Genomic DNA, 9600 nt, shown 5'->3' with positions numbered 1-9600 from the left:
AATGGTCATTAGACTACTAATGTGCATTCGTAAGTCCGATGTAGTTCATCAGTCCCTATTCACAAGGCCTACCTGTGATATTGTCGTAGTTTCTAAAAGTCATCTCCACATGGTCCCATTCCAAGAAGACGCATTTACCAGTGAAGGGCTGAGCGATGACCACGTACTCATCATTCATATAAGTGAAGGTGTCCACCGACAGAGATTGATAGGGCAGAGATTTATACAGGGCGAATTCTGTTACACATACAATTTAAAGATTAGCTACTGATCAATAAACATATATAGCAAGAAAATGTCAACTCCTAGATTACTGGTATACGTTAATTAGAGATCAGCGAAGGCCCTCATGTTTAGTTCTAAATCATTGTCATGTTTTGGCAAAACTGCCCTCAGGTATTTTGGTTTTAGATCTGGATTTCATAAAAAATTTATAAAAACAGCTAAAATCATGTAATTTGGACCTTTTTTCTTGTTCCTACAGTATTGTTAACACCAATAACGTTAATTTCCAGTGTGAAATGGCACTTAAAAGTACTAGGGAGGGATTTACATGCCATTAGAAAAACACAAAGGCCCTCATTCCGAGTTGATCGGTCGCAAGGCGAATTTAGCAGAGTTACACACGCTAAGCCGCCGCCTACTGGGAGTGAATCTTAGCTTCTTAAAATTGCGACCGATGTATTCGCAATATTGCGATTACTAACTACTTAGCAGTTTCAGAGTAGCTCCAGACTTACTCTGCCTGTGCGATCAGTTCAGTGCTTGTCGTTCCTGGTTGACGTCACAAACACACCCAGCGTTCGCCCAGGCACTCCCACCGTTTCCCCGGCCACTCCTGCGTTTTTTCCGGAAACGGTAGCGTTTTCAGCCACACGCCCCTGAAACGCCGTGTTTCCGCCCAGTAACACCCATTTCCTGTCAATCACATTACGATCGCCGGAGCGAAGAAAAAGCCGTGAGTAAAAATACTATCTTCATAGTAAAGTTACTTGGCGCAGTCGCAGTGCGAACATTGCGCATGCGTACTAAGCGGATTTTCACTGCGATGCGATGAAAAATATCGAGCGAACAACTCGGAATGAGGGCCAAGATTCATATTTTTTGTGATTCAAGATCCGAACATGGTGAGATTACCCAAGCCGGGACTCTGTTCAACTTGGAGCCCCAAAGTTCGGGTGTGTTCTGTTTTCAGCAAAATCTAACAGTTCATCTCTAACGTTAATAGCCCATGTTTATGATAATTGTATTTGTTTCTTTTCTATTTTACTTTCTTTTTGAAAAGAAGCAGTAGAACATAACCAAAAGTCCAGGTATTCTTGGTATAGTCTCAATTTTCTGGGTTCGAAAATTGATTTAGTAATTTGGTGATTAACAAATGTGAGTGGACCAGTAATGATTTGGGAGCATGAGAAGAAAGGATGATTTTGTACGGATTGGTGTGGTATGTTGGGTAATTTAATTTATTGATGTACTGTTTCCAGGTAAAAGCAACAAAGAAAAATTGGAAATGTATCCATACTGTAATTTAGACAAGGATTTATCAAATACAAAAAGATCAAGTGCCAAAAAATCTGCAGTAAATCTACAATATACATTTAAGAAAAATACCCAAAAATGATAATAGATGAGTTAGGTCATCGCACTAATAAAAAGTATTCCTAGAACGCTTATACAGTACCACTCTTCATCTTAGAGGATATGGTAGCAAATGTTGTTTTATATATTTATTACTGCACTTACATCTTGTGGATAAGTATGAATGAATCCTGTATGTTAACCATACAGCTTTAATCCTGCCTCAACTTCATTAAGTATTTACAGTACCTGTGGTTATGCAGTCAAAGTCTTTGGCGGACAGGCTGTTGATTTTACGTCCTTTATATTCAGGCGGGCTTTCACAATAAATCTGTTCTACTGTCGCATTGGTTTTATCCAGCCACTCTACCAGCCATTTCAGTTTGCAGTCACAATGAAAGGAATTGCCCCTTAGATCTCTAAAAAATATCACAAAATCAACATAAACATTAAAAGTCATCAGTCCATCAGTAAGTAATTTCAGATTGTAAAGCACCTTCCAATTCCAAATACAGATGTCACAGCCGCCCCACCGCTCACACACCACTAATTACAGCGTTGCCCAAAAATGTATTTGATGAACAAAAGGAATCTGCTCTAAAGCAACACCCACAGAGATTCAGATCTATAGGCAGAAGGAACCAGAGAAAAGGCAATTAACATTTATAGTTTCACACAATGGTATTACTATAATTGAACAGAGTAGTCTTAAAGCTGTGATTATTATATGACCATCTTCCCCATCTCACCAAACGTAAATCATTGTTGGGTGGGCCTACTGTTAATTGGCTACCAGTCCACTTCATCTGACTGTAGCATCAAGATAAAGAACACTAGCAGACATTACTTGACTGAAGTTGTTATAAACATTCATCTGGCTGGGAATGGGAAATGATTGCCAGTGGTCCCTGGGGATGCGGTCAATATGCCGCTGGCCGGAATCCCGGCGGTCGAAATACCAACGCCGGAATCCTGACCGCCACAATCCCGACATATTCTCCCTCTGTGGGTGTCCACGACACCCATAGAGGGAGAATATAATAGTGTGCCGAGCGTAGCGAGGACCCGTGCCCGCAGCGTGGCGAGTGAAGCGAGCCCGCAAGGGGCTGCGTTCCGCTCGCCCCCCCTGCCGGGATTGTGTGGTCAGGATTCCGGCGTCGGTATTTCGACCGCCGGGATTCCGGCCGGCGGCATTTGGTACTGATCCCGGTCCCTGGAAGTAATTCAGACCTGATCGTAGCAGCAAATTTGTTAGCAGTTGGGCAAAACCAAGGCCCTCATTCCGAGATGATCGCTCGCTAGCAACTTTTTGCAGCGCTGCAATCAGGTTAAAACTCGTCTAAACTGCGCATGCATATGCACCGCAATGCGCAGGCTAATCGTACGGGTACAAAGAGGATCGGTGCTGGGCAATGGATTTAATGAAGAATCCATTCGCACAGCCGATCGCAAGGTGATTGACAGAAAGAAGGCGTTTGTTGGTGTCAACTGACCGCTTTCTGGGAGTGTTTGGAGAAACGCAGGCGTGTCCAAGCGTTTGCAGGGCAGGTGTCTGATGTCAATTCCGGGACCAAAAAGACTGAAGTGATCGCAGCGGCTGAGTAAGTCCAGAGCTACTCAGAAACTGCAAAAAACTTTTTGGTGGCGCACGGCTGCAAAAGCGTGTGCACACTTGCAAAGCGAAAATACACTCCCCCATAGGTGTCGACTATCTGATCGCAGAGCTGCAAAAAGTTGCTAGCGAGCGATCAACTCGGAAAGAGGGCCCATGTGCACTGCAGAAGAGGCAGATATAATATAGCATAGAATATAGCATAGGACGCCAGGCCTATTAGGACGCTGCAGTGGCTATTTTATGAAGTGGCTAGTTATCAAGTGGCAGCTAAAAACAACAGCAGTGTTATACCTGTATATCATTAGTTACATCTTCAACTGATAGTCAAAATTGACTCCTGTCTCTCCTCGTCAACAGGTAATTATTGCAGACCATTGCTACTCTCATAGTAAAGATCTATTTGGTAATTATTGCAGACCATTGCTACTCTCTTAGTAAAGATCTATTTGGTAATTATTGCAGACCATTGCTACTCTCTTAGTAAAGATCTATTTAGTAATTATTGCAGACCATTGCTACTCTCTTAGTAAAGATCTATTTGGTAATTATTGCAGACCATTGCACATTACATTGCATGTTATGAAAATTGTTTTCTGTAGTGTGCAAAAATGTATAGTGATTGACTGGGGTTTACAAACCTCACATTTGGAAGTTGATTAACACCTTTTGATGGAGGGTTGCTGTGTGGGGGAGGGGGTTGTAATCAGAAAGGACATGTGTTTGTAGACTTATTTACTCAGGCCTATTAGGACGCTGCAGTGGCTATTTTATGAAGTGGCTAGTTATCAAGTGGCAGCTAAAAACAACAGCAGTGTTATACCTGTGTTAAACCAAAGGAAAACAGAAGGCAAACAAACTAACAAGATAACAGAAGGACTGCATTACAACCAAAAAACTCTGGAACTTTATGTGGCCTCTCCGCACCTCTAACATGAGAACACCAAGACCAGGCTTACCACCTCTCTGGCTGACAACATCAATTCTGCCCCTGGGCCTAACCATCAAGATGAACAGGTAACTGTGGGGGAACAGCACCAGGACCAGGCTTAGCAGGGACATCCCCATTGCTTCTGAGTATTGAGTATGCACCCCACATTCTCCTACCCACCCGTACTAAGATCTGATCAAAATGTTATCTCAATCCTACTTCTGCCACCAGTTGCCTGCTATTGTTTTTTTTTTTTTCATTGCTCGCTTCCACCCCACCATGTGTTTTTCCTGTAATGTTTACCTCCACTGATTGCACACCTTTCCATTGTGCCCTACATGCAGGGTACATCATACTACTACATAAGCATCAGTTTTCCCATATATGAACTTGGCCCTTGTATGGCTCACCTCCCACAGTGTAACCTTCAAAGTGCGCCCAACATGGCTGCCCCATATGGTACACTTGTGGATGGGATGAAAAATACATAGGCCTGATGGTTTTGATGGAGCCCTACTCTGAACTGTAGGACTCTGAAATCACCCCCATTTTGTGTCATCGCTTCTAGGGGTGGACTATTCCACCCTGGGTAATCCTACACTGAGCGCCCAAGATGGCTGCCGCACCTGGTACCTTGTGAGGGCGGAATACACAATCCTTGGAAGTTAATACCCATAATGCCTACACCAATCCTGCATTATGCTTTCTGTGTGCTTAAGGTTTTCTTTTATGTCTGTGTGGCTTTTCTATTGTTGTATTACCTAAATCTTCTGTATCATGTGCATTGTTTTTGATATCTGTAAAGCGCCTTGAGTCTTGTTGGAGAAAGAGCGCTATATAAATATTATTATTATTTTTATTATTATTATTATTATTATTATAACATGTGCAGAGAGAGTTAGATTTGGGTGGGGAACTGTGTTCAAATTGAAAGCTAAATTGCAGTGTAAAAATAAAGCAGCAGGAATTTAATCTGCACAGAAACAAAATAACCCACCCAAATCTAACTCTCTCTGCACATGTTATATCTGCGCCCCCCCCCCCCCCCCCCCTCCTGCAGTGCACATGGTTTTGCCCAGCTGCTAACAACTTTGCTGCTACGATCAGGTCTGAATTACCCCCTTAATTTAATCATGATTCTACTGCAAGTTACTGCAGCTGCTGTTCTGTTTTACATCATTCCAGTTGCGTAACTACTGCCCCCGCAGCCCTCGTGGTGGCTTGGGGGCGAGGGGCTGCGGGGGCGCCACTGACTTAGAACAGATTGACATGCGGACGAGCGTCCGCATGTCAATCTGCAGGTCTCCTTCCCTCCGCCGCTGTAAGGAGGGACACGGAGCGCACAGCGCGCGCCTCTCCTGTGTCCCTCCCTGGCTCTCCGGCTGTCTAATACAGGAAGTGCCGTTCATGAGCTCTGATTGGCTCACGAACCGGCACTTCCTTTATTAGACAGCTGGAAAGCCAGGAGGGACACAGGGGGGCGCGCGCTGTGCGCTCCGTGTCCCTCCAACACAAAGGAGGGGGAGGGGAGCAGGCACAGTGGGGGACTATCTGGCACTGGGGGCATATACCTGGCACTGTGGGGGACTATCTGGCACTGGGGGCATATACCTGGCACTGTGGGGGAAAAGCTGGCACTGGGGGCATATACCTGGCACTGTGGGGGACTATCTGGCACTGGGGGCATATACCTGGCACTGTGGGGGACTATCTGGCACTGGGGGCATATACCTGGCACTGTGGGGGACTATCTGGCACTGGGGGCATATACCTGGCACTGTGGTGGAATATCTGGCACTGGGGGCATATACCTGGCACTGTGGGGGACTATCTGGCACTGGGGGCATATACCTGGCACTGTGGGGGACTATCTGGCACTGGGGGCATATACCTGGCACTGTGGGGGAATATCTGGCACTGGGGGCATATACCTGGCACTGTGGGGGAATATCTGGCACTGGGGGGGAGCAGGCACTGAGGGGGCATATGTGGCACTGTGGGGGAATATCTGGCACTGGGGGCATATACCTGGCACTGTGGGGGAATAACTGGTACTGGGGGCATATGTGGCACTGGGAGCACAGCCCTAGCAACAAGCACTACCCCCTAGCAACGAGCATGACACCCAGTGCATGAAACCCCTGGCAACGAGCATGACACCCAGTGCATGAAACCCCTGGCAACGAGCATGACACCCAGTGCATGAAACCCCTGGCAACGAGCATGACACCCTGAGCATGAAAACCCCTGGCACCGTGCATGGAACAAAGAGCATGAAACCCCTGGCAACGAGCAGGTAATTTAAAAGTAATTAGAAGCCTTACTGTAGAACTTAATGTGTAATGGGCATTACGGTGTGTGGCATAATGTATCACGGACATTGCGGTGTGTGTCATAATGTGTCAGGCATTACGGTGTGTTGTATACTATATCACGGGCATTGTGGTATAATGTCTCGGGGTCATTGCGGTGTGGCATAATGTATAACGGGCATTGCGGTGTGTGTCATACTGTGTCACAGATACGGTGTGTAGCATAATGTATAACGGGCATTGCGATTCCTGTCATAATGTGTCGGGGGCATTACGGTGTGTGGCATAATGTGTCGGGGGCATTACAGTGTGTGCATATTGTGTCATGTGCATTGTTGTGTGTGGCATAATGGCTAAGGCCATTGCAGTATGTGGAATAATGTATACTGGGCATTACTATAAGGAGGAAAAATGACAAATAATGTAAGGGGCATGAATCAGGATTATTTTTCTTTCCTGTGGTGGCTAACGTCTGGGCATGCAGGTTGCAAAACTGGGGTATAAGGTAGTCTTTTCCTGCAATGCCACGCCCCTTTGCGCGAAGCCACGCCCATTCCAACAAAACCACACCCCTTTTTGGCGGCGCGCGTTCTCCCTTTACTAGTGCCAATTATGGGGGGGGGGGGGGCGAAGAATTTTTTGGCTTGGGGGAGAAAAATTTCTAGTTACGCCACTGCATCATTCCACATACATCAGTTATTCTTATCCTGGTGGAGGTTCCCAAATAACAGAATCCTCTCACTTAATGTTACCTTTTAAACACAAACTCAGCAGTAAGAATGTTAGCCCATATACTGTACAATGGTAATGAGTTGGTCAAATTAATTGTTATCAAGCTGCCAAAGATTTAATCATCTCACTACTGAAACAGGGGGAAACATATAAAACTTGATTATATTGTATCATGAATATAGGGGCTGATTGTGATATGGACGCAGCCGCGTGACCGCATTCATCGGCCGCGTCCATCTGCGCACGTGCAGTGGCTGTAGTGCACGTGCATGACCTTACACATTGCAGCCGCTTCCAGGACGCATGCCATAAGGGCCATAGTCACATACACGGTAAGGTGATTAAATCAGCGGGCTACAGGCCACCATCAGACATGGCCACACACCCTGAAGAGATCCCTGGATCTGGCACTTGACTCATTGTAAACAATGATACTGTTTCAGCTTATAACATGCTCAGCTCATTATCTTCTGCATGTAACCGGAATATTTGTGCAGTAAGGGAGGAGATACTGGAATAGATCGTGACTCATTTCCTTTCAAAGCTCATATTTATCTTATCATTTTCTTCATGTGAATTGCTCTGTCAGTAAAGTCTATCCAGACATACAATTAATTAAGGTTTTCCATTAAACATGTCTAAAAAAAAACTGTTTATGGATTAAATAAAAGTATAATTTGATATTCCAGATCAATTGAGGATTATTGGCAAAGTTTGAAGAACACAGGATTTTCCTGCTTTTGAAAGCACCAAGATACTACAGATATGACTGAGTCTTTGGTAAAATACTGTTTAATTATACAATGATTGCTATTTTCTGGGGGTTATTTTTCAATTAAAATATTTTACAGCCTGTAAAGAGTACCTCTTGCTTACGCTTGTGCAGTCAGTGTTTTCATTGGTTCATACGGGTTGGGTTCGGGATAACAGCGGTTGGGATCCCGGCGGTCAGCAGCCAATGCTAGGATCCCAGCCACCAGAATGCCGGCAGGGGGGCAAGTGCAATGAAGCCCATTGCGGGCTCGCTGCGCTCGCCACAAGTTATTTCCCACTCTATGGCCCTCATTCCGAGTTGTTCGCTCGTTATTTTCCTTCGCATCGGTGCGATTTTCCGCTAACTGCGCATGCGCAATGTTCGCACTGCGGCTGCGCCAAGTAAATTTGCTAAGAAGTTTGGTATTTTACTCACGGCATTACGAGGTTGTTTCTTCGTTCTGCTGATCGGAGTGTGATTGACAGGAAGTGGGTGTTTCTGGGCGGAAACTGGACGTTTTATGGGTGTGTGTGAAAAAACGCTGCCGTTTCTGGGAAAAACGCGAGAGTGGCTGGAGAAACGGGGGAGTGCCTGGGCGGACGCTGGGTGTGTTTGTGACATCAAACCAGGAACGAAACTGACTGAACTGATCGCAGTGGCAGAGTAAGTGTCGAGCTACTCAGAAACTGCAAAGAAAAATCTTTTCGCAATATTGCGAATACTTCGTTCGCAATTCTGCTAAGCTAAGATTCACTCCCAGTAGGCGGCGGCTTAGCGTGTGCACTGCTGCGAAAAGCGGCTAGCGAGCGAACAACTCGGAATGAGGGCCTATTGGTGTTATGGATACCCACAAGTGGGAATAGCCCTCAGCCCCCTGCCGGCATTCTGGTGGCCGGTATCCTGGCACCTGTATGCTGACCGCTGGGATCCCGACCACCGGGATCAGAACTACATCATTCAGACAATGGCAGACTGTCACGATCCGGGTATCTGGACGCCATTTCTTACCCATCAGATGCCTCCTGAGGCTGGCTCAGCGCTCCAGGACCGGATCCCATCTGTTATCCTAATGTTCACATTCCTGCATCCTCTCCTGTCTCTCTGAGACGCTGTCACAGTAACGCCTTATTACATCTGGCATGGCGTCTCCCGCGGCCTCCGCCGCCGTCCCTGAGCTTCTGCATGCAGAGTGTCAGAGTGGCGATTACGTCAGCCGCGGCCTCCGCTGTGTCCGCGTGGTTGGATGTGCACTTGTCAGCCTGGCGTCTCCTGTCTCCAGTGGCCGGCGCCGCCATTACTGTTTTCATTACCACATGGATTACAAACCAAACTTCCCTCCAAGTGTCTGCATGGGCGCAGCCATCTTGGATTCTGTCAGCTGATCATTTCCTCCAATCTGTTGTCAGTATTGTTAATCTGCATAATTGCCTAGCCAATCCCTTCCTTGCTGCAGGTATAAATACACTGTGCCTGAGCAAGGAAGGCGTCAGTGCTTTGGTTGTCAAACCTAGTTCCTGTTTGTCTCTCTCCTGTGATTGTCTTCCAGGTTCCAGCTCCTGTCTCAAGACTTCCACCATAGAGACCCGCACCAGCATTCCACCTGCGGTGTAGCCTGACTCTCCAATCCATTGTGGATTCATCTGTTTCCAGCTACAACATTACCTGCTTCCAGCTCAGCTTC

The 9600-nt window shown here is 46.2% G+C and overlaps 1 protein-coding gene across 2 annotated transcripts in view; it reads right to left on the bottom strand.

Annotated features, from left to right (window-relative positions):
- The window catches only part of LGI1 (leucine rich glioma inactivated 1), a 60616-nt gene that overhangs the window by 1209 nt on the left and 49807 nt on the right, over window positions 1-9600 (bottom strand). For both annotated transcript variants that reach the window (XM_063962083.1, XM_063962084.1), the window contains 2 exons: window positions 1828-1997; window positions 73-237 (listed from right to left, as the gene is read on the bottom strand). In XM_063962083.1, coding sequence (XP_063818153.1) covers window positions 73-237; window positions 1828-1997 — 335 coding nt within the window. The remainder of the gene's footprint in view (window positions 1-72; window positions 238-1827; window positions 1998-9600) is intronic.

Source organism: Pseudophryne corroboree, chromosome 3 (genome assembly GCF_028390025.1).
Source record: "Pseudophryne corroboree isolate aPseCor3 chromosome 3, aPseCor3.hap2, whole genome shotgun sequence".
Classification (NCBI taxonomy): domain Eukaryota; kingdom Metazoa; phylum Chordata; class Amphibia; order Anura; family Myobatrachidae; genus Pseudophryne; species Pseudophryne corroboree.
Note: the sequence above shows the minus strand (reverse complement) of the source record. Positions and strands in the feature narration are given on the sequence as shown.